A 15,038-nucleotide genomic window follows, 5' to 3' on the forward strand; every position below is an offset into this window, starting at 1 on the left:
AATCATCACTCTTGGTCAAGGGAATAGCATGAACGTGGAAAGTGTGGACGACCATGGTGGGGTTGCGGTAGGTGACAGGGTTGGCCTTTGGTGATGATCCTCACATTGCGGAATTTTTGGACGGTGACGGGTGGTGAGGAGTTGCCACTCTTCCAGGGAGGAGTCTCGATCAAGGTAAAGGATGTAGCAGTTGCAAGGGTGGTAGAAGGCAACGAGAAGGGCAATGACTTTGCCAAAGATAAGGTAGGCGAGACAAGGCACAAAGTGAGAAAGGAGATCGTAGATGACAACGCCATTGTTGTGCACGCGACAGAGGGCATGGATCTAAGACAAAGTGGTCGCGCGACTTGTGGTGATGGCGATCTTGGCTTGCAGTGGTTTCAAGGAAGCGATGGTGGTAAGCACAACTAATGGAGGTGGTGGGAGAAAGGAGGAAGAAGAATAAAAATGAAATATTAGAAAATTATAGGGTGTACCAAGCAAAAAATGGGATGCTATAAATAATTATTGTCAATCAATCAATATAGACAATCAAATCAATTTAGTGTCTCAATCAATTATGATAGTCAATGAGGCTAGCCACATTAGTTGATAACCTATTGAAATTAGTGAAATTGAGTTAAGCATCTTTTAAGTTTAGAATTATGACTCAAAGGTTCAAAAATACCCAAATCATGTGAATATGAGGTATAAGTCAAAGGAGAGTAATTTTCACTAATTCTACCAATTCATGACCAAGCAACCAATTTTTAACCCGTTCTTAAACTATCCAATTTTCAAAGTTATACTTACTAGTACTAGTCTCTTAACCTACACAAACATTGTATAAACATAATTGACAAATAATCCCACCCAAGCACGTAGCCATGGAATCAATCTCTAGGCTTGTATGTATGGGGGAAAAAACATTCATTAAAATAAGTTAATCTCTAAAATAGATCTTTGTAACTTGAGAAATTAATCATTGATTCTCAACCAAAAAATACCTTAGATTCATCGGGGGGAAAAAAAATCTTGACTGATTATAAGTTCAACGAATCAAATTGACTGATGCAATCAGATTTATTTTTTTTATGTGCAATCAGATTTTTTTAAACCATATAGAATGAGATATGACAAACCTTGATTTTTGCACAACTCACATCTTGAATTTAATTCTTAGGTCATAAGAAATCATCTTGATTTTATTTTCAGATTTTTTTAAACCAAAGAGATTTTAATTAGGAGTGTACACAAATCAAGTTGGATCGAGTTTAGGAAAAAGTAAAGTTAGAAAAAGTATAACCAGTACTACCTCTGATTTTTTTTTATTTTATAGAAAAACAAGTTATAGTGTAAAATACACTATTACTTGTTAATTTGTTATAATAAAGGACTGGAGGTATTACTAATCATAAAAATCTAGAGATTTTGGAAAAATAAAAGGCCCAAAAGCCTCTGGAACCGATTGCATGTTACTAAATAAAGACAGAAAAAAAGGCATAAACTCAAAGGCAGGATTTCAGTTGTAAAGTTTGGACCCTAATGTCACATAACAGAAAATGTTAACCTACAAACCGATCAATCTCTATATACTGTACAAAAATGTGTGAATTGCACATCCTTGTCAGCACTTCATCTTTCAACAGTAACTCAATTACAAGAGGAAAAAAAACTATGATATTTAACACATTGCAGTTTGATAGAAGGTGAATTGAAGAATATACACCTTAAAAGATTTTTCTACACGGAAAATATCCCAGTCAGCCAAAAAAATCAGTCATCCAAAAACCAGAAATTTCAGGGACCTGGCTTCCAAATCCATCAACTCCAATCTAACAAAAGAATGTGAGAAAAAGTATAACAATCAGTAGTCATCAACATTTGGTTGTGACCATGGCCATCAAGAAGTCCTGTAATATATTGGTGTGGATCATTGTGATTCACTTTTTTCAGGAACTTCCATTTGAGGAGGTAAGAGGTTTAAGAAGCTCCCTCTGACAGGTTGATTGGCAGCCGTAGCTGATTCATCATCTGTGTCATACAATGAAATTAATTCAAACAACCCAAACCACAAGATATACCAACATATGCTTCAATGTTCAGTGCCAAAAAGTAAGGGCAACTACATATGAGGAGATTCTCGTGAGTAATGAACTTCTGATGCCAATTTCATAATGATATTGGGGGTATGGCAGTTCCAAAAAGCAGGATACTGATGCAAGATTAGCATTTGTTTTATAAACACATTTTAAAGGGATATTAGTGCTACTGTTCATATGCTACCTCATATGACAAGTCCAACAAAAGCAAGCATATAGATTAGAATTTCCAAATAACTTTTTCTCTACTTTTCTTTGCAGAGAAATAGGAGGGATAAATAAAAGAAAAAGTTGCCTGCAATTAGACTTGTGCGTAATGTCACAGCCATAAAACCATGATATTTAGATAACACCCGAAGTCTATCTAAGTACAGGGCCATATATAAGCCATACACACTTGACAACCATTCTCTGTAACAGGTGAGGCATTGGAAATGAGACCTTTAGTATCCAAAATGCTAATAAAGGAAAAGTCCAAGTCATGACATAAAAACACCATATGAATTAGGAGATAGTTTGATAGGGACTTGGGTATTAGGGGGTGTCTAAGTCCCATATCAAGTATTATGGGGTGCTTGGTGAAGTACTTGTTGAGTGGCTTGGTTCTCACCCTTCACAGCTAGCTTTTAAGGGAGAGTTCCCCAAGTGTCCCCAAGTGCTTAGGTGTTTACCAATTGGAATCAGAGCTAGTTGTTAGTGTCTTGAAAAGGACTACTTACAAAGGGGCTGACCAAACAGGTTGATTGAAGTATTATATACAGTGTGGCCATCAGGCGTTGACTCTCAAGGATGGTGCTAATTGCTATGATAGGAACTTGGGTATTACGACAGGGTACCTAAGTCTTACTATGAGATGCTCAGTGGAGTACTTAAAGTGGCTTGGTTCCCCCTCTTGACAACTAGCTTTTAGGGAGAGTTTCCCAAGTGGTTGGATGCTTATCACAAATTCACAATTAGATTGTACACTGAAGGGATGCGGGAGTTGGCTACTGCCTAATTTTCTTATCATTTACAACTTGAGAGTAATTTGTATTGGATCTTTCTTTTATCAATAAACACCCTAATTCATCATCATTTCCCTTACCCCCCCCCCCCCCCCCCACCTCCTCCAAAAACAAAGTACTTATTATCTTCCTTAGGACCTTAACAACCCCTACCCCACCCACAAAATTTTTTAAAAAAATCCAATCTTCATCATATGGCTTTCTGGTTTGATGCGGAGCCTACATGGGAACAAGATATTTGTGCCTCTCTCCAACCCATCAACTCAGTGCAGTACCTTTGTCTTTCCCTTTATACTGACAAACTAGTATGCAGCATTCTTCCCTTGCCTTCGCACCCCCTATCTTCTAACTTGGCTATAGGAGGAAAATCTAAGGAAAAATTCAGAAGCCAAATGCCATCTAAGTGCTGTTTAAAGTAATAGCACACAGATAATCTAGCAGCATCGCATATTGCCACTAACCCTGTTTTCCATTAGAGGTCCAAACATATTGAGATAAGTTGTCATTTTGTCAGGGAGATCAAATTAAGAGACATCACCACTACCTTTGTCAACTCCAACAATCAATCAGCAGATGCCTTCACCAAATCCCTAAAAGGTCCTTGAATCAATTATCTATGTAACAAGCTTGGTGCATATGATTTATATGCTCAAACTTGATGAGGAGTGTTGAAAATCTGATTAGGATATAGGTAATTATTGTACAGTTTTATTTTATAGGCATATCATATCATGTATATAAAAATACAAACTCCTATATTTATGTGTATTTATTGCATTCAGCCTATATAAAATGGATTCCGTTGTGCTGTTGCTGTTGAGAGTTGAGTTGAGACATAGAGTTTCAACATCTAATGCCTCAGTTTTCTCCCTTTCAACAGGCCATAAATTCAGAGAGTTTATATATCCACATATCTTAGAAATTACAGAAAATGGGATTTAGGAGAGAAAAGGGGAGAAGGGAAAGTTTTGTTAGAAAATAGAAATCATATGGTCAAGGTTTACTTCCTGTTTTTTCCTCCTCTTTTTTCTTGTTTTTTAATCTATTTCATTTAAAGACGACATAAAATGTAATATAATATGCCAAAAGAAGCTACCCTGAGACACAAAGTAGAAGGAAGAAGTATGCGCAGTTCTAGAATGGAATCATTTGGTATCGCTACACACTACTCCTTAGTGAAGTGAGAACTATTGCATTTGCATCTAAAACATATCATCAATACTTTCATTGACTATATAGAAAGACAAATATCTCAAAGAATAGGAAAACAATCAGATATTCTTACCAAATAGGGACTTAATAGATGGTCTTTTAGGTTTTGTGCTCTTCTTCTTCAATTCAGCTGATAATGTACACAAAAATTACTTGTGAAGAGAAGTGCAATGATGAATCAAAAAGAGATGGTAAAAATGAAAAAAACGAAAAAAGGAAATGCTCTCTTTCAGACTATCCTGGTTCACCAGCATGATCTTTGGCAAAATATATGGCATATTGAAATTAAAATTACTCAATGCATCAGCATCTAAATTTAGTAACTAATATTTGTTTCTCAATTCTCATATAAGCAAAACTGTATATAACACAACCTTTTGAAAGAAATCTCCATCATTCCCCCCCCCCCCCCCCCCCCCGAGACATGTTAATTTAAAGGGCACAGTAAAAATGGGCTCAAATAAACTGGCATCTGTTTAAGGAAACTGTAAAATTAGAAGCAACTTGAAAGATTTTAATTGCATGGCCATAAACATCTCAACAAAGAGTTAATCCATTGACATGTTCTGCCATGCAACACAATCTCAATTAAACAATTTTGGAATCAAATTAAATTGACAAGAGAATATAACATTGTATTACATTCAATGGTCAAAAGAATCTTTAAGTACACAATAAAAATATATATTAAACAGGAATATTTTTGTTTTGGAAAGAAAATGATGAAAAAGAGATGAAAACATTATATAGATAGAGATATATATAGAGAGAGATGTAATTACCAATTCCAGGTATTTCAGGATCATTCACGATTTCAAAATTCTTGTATGTGTAGCCGACGAAGTTAATATCTTTAGAAGGCAGCATCTGCACCAAATGACACAACAAAGAAAACCAGACTTCAACAATGTTCCTTGTAAATGCTGATGATCCATGATTTTCAAATCAAGAGGTGATTGTACTCAGGGTTACCATTAACATAATTTTTGTTAAATTCTAGTGTCATCCAAAGTAAATTTCATTTGCAAACCAAATACTTCTATTACTGGAAATTACTCAAACCAATTCAAACTTTGAAGCACCTTATTTTCTCAATTAAATAACAAATGGCCAAGATTTTTAGTGTTTCATCACAAGAGAAATCAATGGGAGATTAATGGTAGATAGATTACTGGATAGGTAATATATAAAATGCAAAAATATAGAGAGGAGCTCACGACAGCAGCTTTACTTGAATAAATAACCCAAAACAATCTGATTGTGTATAATTTAAGCTTCAAAGGAGGAGCAAAGGCCCATGATTGATGGACAACCCAAGAGTAGCCGCCTTGGTAAGGCACACTCCCGATAAACCTAGCCTCAAATATGTACACATTGGATGAAGGAAAATCCAAAATTCAATATCAAATATTAATCAAAAGCATCCTAAATCAAATGTTTATCCCTATTGGAAAAAAGCCAAATCAAAGCTATCAGTAAAGTACCGTGCAGCTAAGATTATCACAGAAAGTTTACAGGGTTTGGACATGACCATGGACCTAAAGCACAACCAATGTAATCATTGGGGATAGTTTTGTCCAAGCACAGTCATATTTCGACTAAATCATCGAATATACATACAAGATCTGGTTCAACACTCACCGGTACTTTACTGATAGTTTAAATAAATAATATAAAATGAGTGTGGACTTTAGTTGGTTTCAACGATTACAACTGATTAATGTATTGCAATTATTCTATGGGACAACCTATTAAACAGGCCACCCACCATACACACACCAAGCCCAAAAAGTGTTGGGCGTGATGGGATGTATTGGAAAAAACTCAAGTCTTACATCGGCTAGAGAAGAGGCCAAGATAGAGTAGTATATAAGTGAGGGTAATTTTCACCTTATGAGTTAGCTTCTAGGGTTAAGTTAGGTCCAAATTTACATTCTAAGAATCCCAAAGGTCAATTTATTGACCCAACATCCAAACACCCTAATAAGCTATTTCTATTCTAAGATGGAATAAGATAATCCAAACACCCTAATAAGATCCCTAAATAAAAACAACAATTAAATAATCCCTGATGAAAGACACTAATTGTGAAATCAAGAACCCTAAACAATGGCCCAATCTACATAAGTGATATTAAATGGTACAGTTACAGCAATTCTTGTAGACCAACTGCATACAAAATTTAAATAACAAGAACCAACCTTTCTCCACGGCCCTGCCTTTGAGGAAGGTACAGTTTGCTTGTCCGCCTACACATCATTAGTAAAACAAAATATCATGACATTCAATATCAAAAAAAATATCATGACACTGGTTCACAATGATAAAATGATTAGCTCTTCTATATCCATGAACAAAAAGATATATAATATACCTCTTCAAACTTCTCAAAATTTTGAGTATCTAATTCATCATTGACCTCAGGTATGAAAGCAGCTTTCATTTGGTATAATTTGTCCCATTCAACACCTTTGAACCATGGGTGAGCCTGGACACAAAAATGACCAACCACTTATTGGTTACTATACTAGTGTATTCCTGTATAAACTGTAGAACTTAAAAAAGAACACACCACAACACCTTTATTTCATCAGCTCCTTTGGTTCCAAGCCTCTGCTCCACATTACATAGGAGTCTACAAATAAGATCCTTTGCCTCTGCTGAAAGTTTAGCTTCTTCTGGAAACTTTAAAGTAGTTCTCCAGTTTACTATCTGCGTATTGAAGGTGAAGTAAAATAAGATCATAATTGATGAAGACAAAAAATGATACAATAAAAGGAATCCATTAAAGCAATCAACATGGACACATTATAAATAGTGGATAACTATGAAATGCCCTCTATTACTGTTGCTATTACTATAAAATATAAAATCCCAAAACCGGCAACAGAAGCATGATACAAAATCATTTACATGCAACAAGTAACCGGGGGGGGGGGGTGGAGTAAACAATATCACAAGAAAAAATCTGAACATCAGGAAAGCAGAGTTTTTTTCTGAAACTTGTTTCTCATAAATCAATACTTAATAATTGCAGCCACCAAATAAATTCAACATTTCTAAGCCTTTCTGAACCAAGGGTAATGATGATATGGTCTAATAGATCCAGGAAAATATCAATGGCAAGGTGGTCAAGAAATACCAGTAATTTCAACCTAGCTATTTCTAAAATCCAATATGACAAGATGGCCTTTTCTAAGCACAGGAGTCTTGCAGAATTCAATGGACTCTAAGTCCTACACTGTAATTTCAACTCATACAAATGCATGATGCATTGGACAGGAATCCATTAACAGGGGGTCCACATGTTACCTTTCTACAAGTCAACATTGGTTCGTCTGAATAAAAGGGAGGATACCCCACAAGCATTTCATACATTATAGCTCCTAGAGACCACCTGGAAGCATTGACACAACATCAGAATGCATTGAAACATTAAGTTTATAAGGGGGGAGGGGTGGCCATGGGGAGACTTTTGAAACAGAAAAGTAGAAAACACATTCTATATTACCAATCACATTCCACGCCATATCCTTTCTTCAGAAGAACTTCTGGAGCAATATAATCAGGTGTTCCAACTGTAGAATAGGCCTGCATTATTGCAAAGAAAGAAAAGCTTAAAATGCCATCAATCTATATAGTCATCGTACAGCCACAGGGGGAAAGAAAACTTGTCAAAACTGAGGCAAAAACTAGTGGTCACCAAATTTATATGTTATAATTATAAGGCTTAAAGGTAGGGAAGGAAGAAAAGAGAGAAAAGAGACTACAAATTACAAAAAAGTAGATTGATATATGCTGTGAATGATATTTTCTGAAGAACAGGTCACTAACCCCTATTTTATACTAGGACTTGGTTAAGTGCTAGACTTCTAACCCTAATCAAATAAGGGTACAAATGCACTTAGTCGCCCTATATAGTTTGTTTTTGGATCTGTGCCTATATTTTCAACTTTTTGGAGTTTGGTCCCAATCATTAAAATAGCAATCCCTATATATTAATAACATGTTTGGATTTTAGACCCTATAAATTAATTTCTAGTCATTAAGATATCAGTCCCTATTTTCTGTGAAAGGCAGGCCTCATAGTTTCAAATTATTAAGGTAATGGGACCACATTCAAATGAGTGGATCTATCAATATCCCCCAAAAAACTGCCTATAAAATAAATATAAAAAAAAACTTCGTACCCCATTGCCCAATAAAATAAATATATCAACATCCAAAAAAAGAAAAGAAAGGGGTATATATACATTTAGGGCCCTGAGATATTATACGTGTTCTTTGGTTCCCAAAAGCTTCTGCTTATACAAATTGGTTCCCAAATGGATGAACTTGTTAGGAAGTTGACAATTTCGGTAGGGTGAACTTGTTATCAAGTTGAAAGTTCAAGGATCAATTTGCATACACAGAAACTTACAAGGACCATAGGAACAAAAGAAATATCTTTCAAGAATTCAAGGTCTAAATGGTATTTTATTCCAAAAAATATAATATAGGGATAAAAAATCTAACTCAGGTGAAACTATAAGTAATTAAGAACTAATTGTTTATTTTGTCCTAAATATACAACCTGGAAATTAAGAAGGAATTAAATAATCATGTTTATGGATACTAATATTGAGAGGCTTACAAGCATTCGTCGATTTTTCTGCCAATGCTGCAGTTGTTCCTGTTGGGTTCGTTTAGGAGCCACAGGACGCCCATCACTTTGGAGGGCTCCACTTCTGTTCATTCCAACAGAGAAGTCCTTTTCTTGAAGGTTACTGCAGTCTAGCGGTTTACATAATCCAAAATCTGATAATTTCATGTGGCCATTTCTATCTAGCAGCAAGTTGTCAGGCTTGATATCTCTGGAATGCATTTAAAAATCAGATTATTGAAATTAAGTATTGATCCAGAAGAAGACCGCAATAAGTATCATTGATCCATGTCATAAAAGTATAGCAAAATTTACCATCATTTGACGTTATTTTTTACAGCTTTGAGCTTACCTATGAATATAATTATGTTTATGAATTGACTCTATGGCTAGGACAGTCTCCCCAACATAGAACCTGGCCTCATCTTCTGTGAGTATATCCTTCCGCATCAGCAATGTCATCATATCTCCACCAGGTAGATACTCCATTATGAGATATAAATACTCCTCATCTTGAAAGGAACAATAAAGTTTAACAATGCAATTGCTGTCAACTTCAGCAAGTAGATTTCTCTCAGCTTTGACATGTTCAACCTGAAAAAAGTGTATCCAATACATATAAGAAAACAATATTTACTCTAAGTCTCTAACAATGTGATAATTTCACCTGGCCTCTTCGTAGCATCTCTGATTTCTTAAGCTTCTTCATAGCATAAACATGGCCAGTGGCCTTCTCCCGGCAGATTCTAACCTATGAAAAGAAAGAATTGCAAAATTGCAACAAATCATCTGATAAATATCTTTATGAAAAATCAGAGTTATTTATGCAGCAAGATATGGGGGAAAAAATCATTACTAGCCAAAGAGGCTATGCAATATAAATACACTGTCTCCAAGCCAACTTCTTGATAAAACTCCACAGGCTACTGAATGGTGGAAACAGCTAATAAGCATAAGTACAAAACACAAACTGGAGTTTTCTTTGCAACTGGAATAATTCATAAAATTCATTGTTGTGATAAACAATTTAAACCAGCACAGCTCAAAATACTGATGGTAAAACTCCATTACTACAACTAATTTTGAAATATAAAGATCCACTGCAAACAACAATTTTAAAGGACAACTTCTCCCTGGCATAACCTAAGCTATATCCTTAATCTACAGTTTTCTAATGTATGTATAGAAACCTGTAGAATACACACCAGAGTTAAATAACTAATATGGGTGGGTGCTGCCATTACTCAATAGGATTAGCAATTTGACCTCTAAATATCAGGAACAGCCATGAAAAATAGAAAAGAACAAAAATGATATGAATGTCACAGAAAGCTAAGAAGAATTTGTGGTTTCAAATTTCAATCTATTGGGAAAAAGAAAAAGTCCTACATTGACTATAAATAGTGCCTGAATAGAGTATGTAAGTGGCAACCCTCAACCTATGAGCAAGTTTTTAGGGTTGAGTTAAGCCTAAATCAAAATTCTAAAATAATATCAAAGCCTATCCTAGATCCGTTTTGGGGCCACCTACCATTTTATCCATGCACCAAGCCCAACAGTGTTGGGTGTGAAGGGAGTATTGGGAAAAAATCAAGTCCTATAATAACTAGAGATAGTGCCTTAATAGTGAATAGTGTATATAAGTGAGGAGGGGGAACCCTCCCCCTATGAGTTAGCTTTTAGTGTCAAGTTGAGCCTGAACCCAAATTCGAAAGACAATCAACATCTTCAGTCTCCACACATACATATCAGTCAAGTCCTTTTAGTCACTGGAGGAAACAGTAATCAATGTTGTCAAACTCGATATTCTTCTACCTAGGATCGGGAAGAAGGGTAAAAGATAGTAACATGGATTGTAAGATCCTACCTAAGATGCCAAATTATACGTATATACACATATATATAAAAAATAATATAGATACACAAAACAACCTCTAAATCACAACATTAAACTAACTAACTGAAATTGGAAAATCATAATCATAAATATTAATATATAGTAGCTGATAAATGTGAAAACAATCAACGTTTTTTTCCTTTCAATTGATAAAAACAGCACATTTACATTTGAAAAGCAGAAAAGAAAAATAAGGAATGTCAATTATGAAACATAAATCAGAAAACAGCAATTCATTCACAACGCACTCATTTGTTGTATGAACCCATTTCCGGTCAATTATTGTCATTTTCAGGTTTTTATTACATTTTTTACACTAAAGTAATGAGTCGTCAACTGTCATCTCTCCATATCCCCAATTCTAATAAAACTATAAAGAGAAGGGGGGGAGAAATTAAAAAAAAAAATCTAAAATGAATTTATCCATATATCACTCCCACGACATTCAACCAGTAAGCCTTTTGCATCTACTGAGTACAACAAAGCCAACAAACAGCCCGACAGCCCTGATGCCAAAAGCAATGGCAACAACAACCTGAATGGTGATGACCACAGCAAAGTAATCAAGAATGAACACAACCGTTGCCATGGCAGCTGTCAAAGCTGGGTTCCAACACAACGCCGAAGGATAAAAGCTAGCAGCTCTCTCCAGCAAGCTGAGCAAGTCGAGTTCCTCCACCTTGGAAAACAAATGGTGAGAGACTAAACAGGAGAGACAAATGGCTTTGTTGCACTCGCAGAATAGAAGGGTTGAGACAAAAGGTGAAAGACGAATGTTTAGTGTTTTTGTAACCCTAAAAGAAGGGTAGTTCGTGTTTTCAAAACTGGGTCAGTCCAGGCTGACCCAGAAACCCACCTCAGCCCAGAAAGGAGAGGCTCATTCAGGATCATTGATCTTGCAATTCCACAACCAAGATCGTGATTTGGAAGTTATCTGACCAGGCTCCAATTCAGGCTTGGAGTTAGCTCGTTCCAGGGGCCAAAACTCGGAGGATCGTACAAGTCAACAAGGTAAGTCGCGATTTTAACAACAGACAGTAACATTATTGCAAAGATCTATTAATATAAAATTCATTAAGGTCAAACATAAAGACGGTTTTACTTGGAAGCATAAAGACGGTTTAACTTAGATGCATACAAAAATAAAGTATACCTCTCCAAATGCACCCTTCCCAATCATAGTCAGGGGCTCAAAGTCATCAGCCCCCATCTTATGTCTCTGAAGGCGCATGATTTCCCTCTCCTTTTTCTCCAAATGCTGAAGCAAGTTGTGTTGTTCTTCCTCAGAGACTTCAGCATCAGCCAACTTCTTTTCTAGCATATTACGTCTGCAAAAAAAAGAAATGACTTTAGGTCTTATTAAAGACTTAAAACAATTTCTGTTTCCATTAGGTATTTGCACACAATATATCACATCAGAGACAACAGAAAGACAATGTCATACAAAACTATATTCTAGTACGGAAGAAAACTTGTTTGGCAACAAAAAAGCAAGGTAATGAGGAAATCACTTATTTCAATCAGCTCAGAGATGACAATAAGCACGGCAAAACAACTACTTTATATGGTACAAAAATCTTAAATAACATTATATTAGATAGTCATCATGACCCAAAATACATAAATTGAAGTAAACATACCTTTCCTTCCTCTCCTGCAGGCTTTGCATCTGCTTCTTATAATGATTTTCGATATACTGCTTTGCAGCTTCAACCCTCTGTTTGGTTACATTTGAAGGTGCTTCTTCATTTGTTGGGGGTCTTGACCCTTCTTTTGTCACGCCTGTAGTTTCTTTGTTCTTTTCAGACTTCATTTTATCATTTGACTTGAACTTACTAAACCACCGTCTTGTAGTTTCCATTTTATTTCTTCACCTCTCAAGCTGCCGTTTTTATATTTCTACTTCACCAAACACTAAAGATCAAAAGTTTTGCCAAACAAGGATCTCGTTTTACCAGTCATGAAAATCAAGGTACTACTGTTTACCAGAAGAACCAAAGGCACAGTAACTGCTACTTCTGTTCAAACAGGAAAACAAACAACAAGAATCAGCTAACTTTAGCATCCTCCATACAGTTAATAGTTGATCAGAATTAAAAATACACACATTCAAGTATAGAAGAAGCATTCCAGAATCATTAAATAGGAAGCACTAATAAAAGAAAACAAAACAAAAATAATTCAAGGGCTCATTTGTTATGCAAATCAAGAATAAAACAGAAAAAAAGGTTGATCATAACTAATCCAACTTCAAGTAGAGGAACTGTCAGAGCAACTGCAGAACTGAGAGTAAAAACTAAACCTAAAACAAAGGATGTCAAACTAATGAGTCTAAGCAAACTTATGGAGCTTTCGTAGAATTGACTCGTAAACTCGGAAAAGTTTACTTACCTAATATAAAAATTCAAATTAAAAAAAAACCTATTAATGACATATATGCGTATCTTAATACTCTTAACACAACAGCAATTTAACATTTCAACTTCATAATAAAGCAAAGTAGTAAACCACAATAATAAAGTGAGATAGTACATAAGTACTAAATAAGATCAAACTACATAAATGACCATATCATATATAAATTCACAAAAACATAAGTTCCTAAAGTGAAAACATTTCAAAAAGAATTGTATTCTTCAAATCATTTGAGCCCTAGTAAAACACTGTCACTGTGGGACAAAAATTACATTTGATTTCAAGCTTGCTGACTTGCTTCTTGATTCGAGAGTTTGTGTGAATTTATACAAGTTTACCTGAGTTTATCACGAAAATAATTTGATGGCGACTTAACTCCTTTTCTCTAACTAGAATCATAAACGCATTAGAGTCTACAAATTAACTAAAGAATTTGACAGCCATGCTTAAAATGTTTCAAAAGTGGAACCATCAGCCACCAATTTCAGAAAACAGGAAGCAATGCCAAAGATCCTCATTTTACAATAAACCTTTAAAGCCTTTTGGTTTTCCATTTTAACAACACTTTCAGAATTTCTAGGTTTCTTCAAAAGCGTGCATGCACACACAAATGTATACAAAAACAATGAAATCAAAAGCCAGAAAACCTATCCAGCGCATTGCAGATCAACAATTTACAGTGCATATTAAAATAACTCTTCTGGGCAGCAAGGAAAATGATCAAAATGCAATCTTTTTGGACAATCACTAAAAAAACGATTTTTTTTCTTTCCCCACATGTTCAGACTGACCCAGTAACAAATTAAGACCCCCTCCAAAAAAGAGAAGATAAATAAACAAATAAACAAATAAAAAATAAGAATCAAAGTCAAAACTGATCAAGCAGCACTAGTACAAGTATTTTAACCTTAAAAACCTTTTGGTTTTCAACATTAACAACACTTTCAGAATTTCTAGGCTTCTTCAAAAGCGCATACACACACAAATGTATACAAAAACAACGAAATCAAAAGGCAGAACACCAATCCAGCGCATTCCAATTCAACAATTGACAGTGCATATTAAAATAAATCATCTGGGCAGCAAGGAAAATGATCAAAATGCAATCTTTTTGGACAGTCACAAAAAAAAAAACCATTTTTTTTCCGCTTTCCCCACATGTTCTCACTGACCCAGTAACAAAATTAAGACCCCCTCCAAAAAAAATAAGATAAATAAATGAAAATTATGAATCAAAGTCAAAACTGATCAAGCAACAACACTAGTAGTACAAGTAGAAATTTGGATTGAAGAAGGAAAAAGGGTACCTTGAATCTGGAAGTTGAGAGAGAGGGAGAGAGAGAGAGCGTAGAGAAGCAGTTAGCGTTGTTGGTGTTGGTGTTGTGGTTGATGATGGTGACAGTGATGTGAATGAGATGCAGCGATTCAATTTGCTGGTTTTAAGCTTTTTGTTGTTTTGTTCGAGTGAGTTGAAAGTTCATAGTTGAAAGTTCATATCGAAAGTTGTAAGGCACTTTTTAAAATAATATTTATTTATATTTATAATGTAATAAGGTTTGATGGGATGATAATGGATAAATAGTGGACGCGGAGTTTCTCTCTTCTTTCTTTCTATTACACCTTACCCAACTTGCGGCCAACACAATACGTTTCTTTGGTTCTTCCTTTCTCCATCATTATTACCACATATATACACATGGATTAATTATTTATTTATGTCAAAGATTGATGACCCAACACGGTTTAAATATACTTTTAATCTTATTAATGTTAATGTTTTATATTTT

The 15,038-nt window shown here is 35.1% G+C and overlaps 1 protein-coding gene across 1 annotated transcript; it reads right to left on the bottom strand.

Annotated features, from left to right (window-relative positions):
* Positions 1 to 1,475: 1,475 nt before the first annotated feature.
* On the bottom strand, positions 1,476 to 14,768 carry LOC114372040 (serine/threonine-protein kinase tricorner-like). Its single transcript, XM_028329424.1, has 15 exons — positions 14,559 to 14,768; positions 12,823 to 12,854; positions 12,477 to 12,735; positions 11,990 to 12,164; positions 9,607 to 9,690; positions 9,292 to 9,533; positions 8,931 to 9,150; positions 7,809 to 7,888; positions 7,610 to 7,694; positions 6,878 to 7,009; positions 6,672 to 6,785; positions 6,499 to 6,546; positions 5,080 to 5,164; positions 4,371 to 4,427; positions 1,476 to 2,013 (listed from the first exon to the last, which is right to left on the bottom strand). Exons 3-15 carry the CDS (start codon positions 12,695 to 12,697, stop codon positions 1,913 to 1,915), a joined length of 1,644 nt encoding a protein of 547 aa, XP_028185225.1. The 5' UTR covers positions 12,698 to 12,735; positions 12,823 to 12,854; positions 14,559 to 14,768; the 3' UTR covers positions 1,476 to 1,912.
* Between the last annotated feature and the right edge of the window lie 270 nt (positions 14,769 to 15,038).

This window comes from Glycine soja, chromosome 10, assembly GCF_004193775.1.
Source record: "Glycine soja cultivar W05 chromosome 10, ASM419377v2, whole genome shotgun sequence".
NCBI lineage: Eukaryota > Viridiplantae > Streptophyta > Magnoliopsida > Fabales > Fabaceae > Glycine > Glycine soja.

What these genes read in the sequence shown, in the direction of transcription:
- LOC114372040 (XM_028329424.1), bottom strand. Translation starts at nt 12,697, where the DNA reads ATGGAAACTACAAGACGGTGGTTTAGTAAGTTCAAGTCAAATGATAAA. An exon ending in AGATGCTACGAAGAGGCCAG is followed by an intron (nt 9,534 to 9,606) that starts GTGAAATTATCA and finishes CACTTTTTTCAG; the next exon opens with GTTGAACATGTCAAAGCTGA. An exon ending in AGAAAAATCGACGAATGCTT is followed by an intron (nt 7,889 to 8,930) that starts GTAAGCCTCTCA and finishes GCAATAATGCAG; the next exon opens with GCCTATTCTACAGTTGGAAC.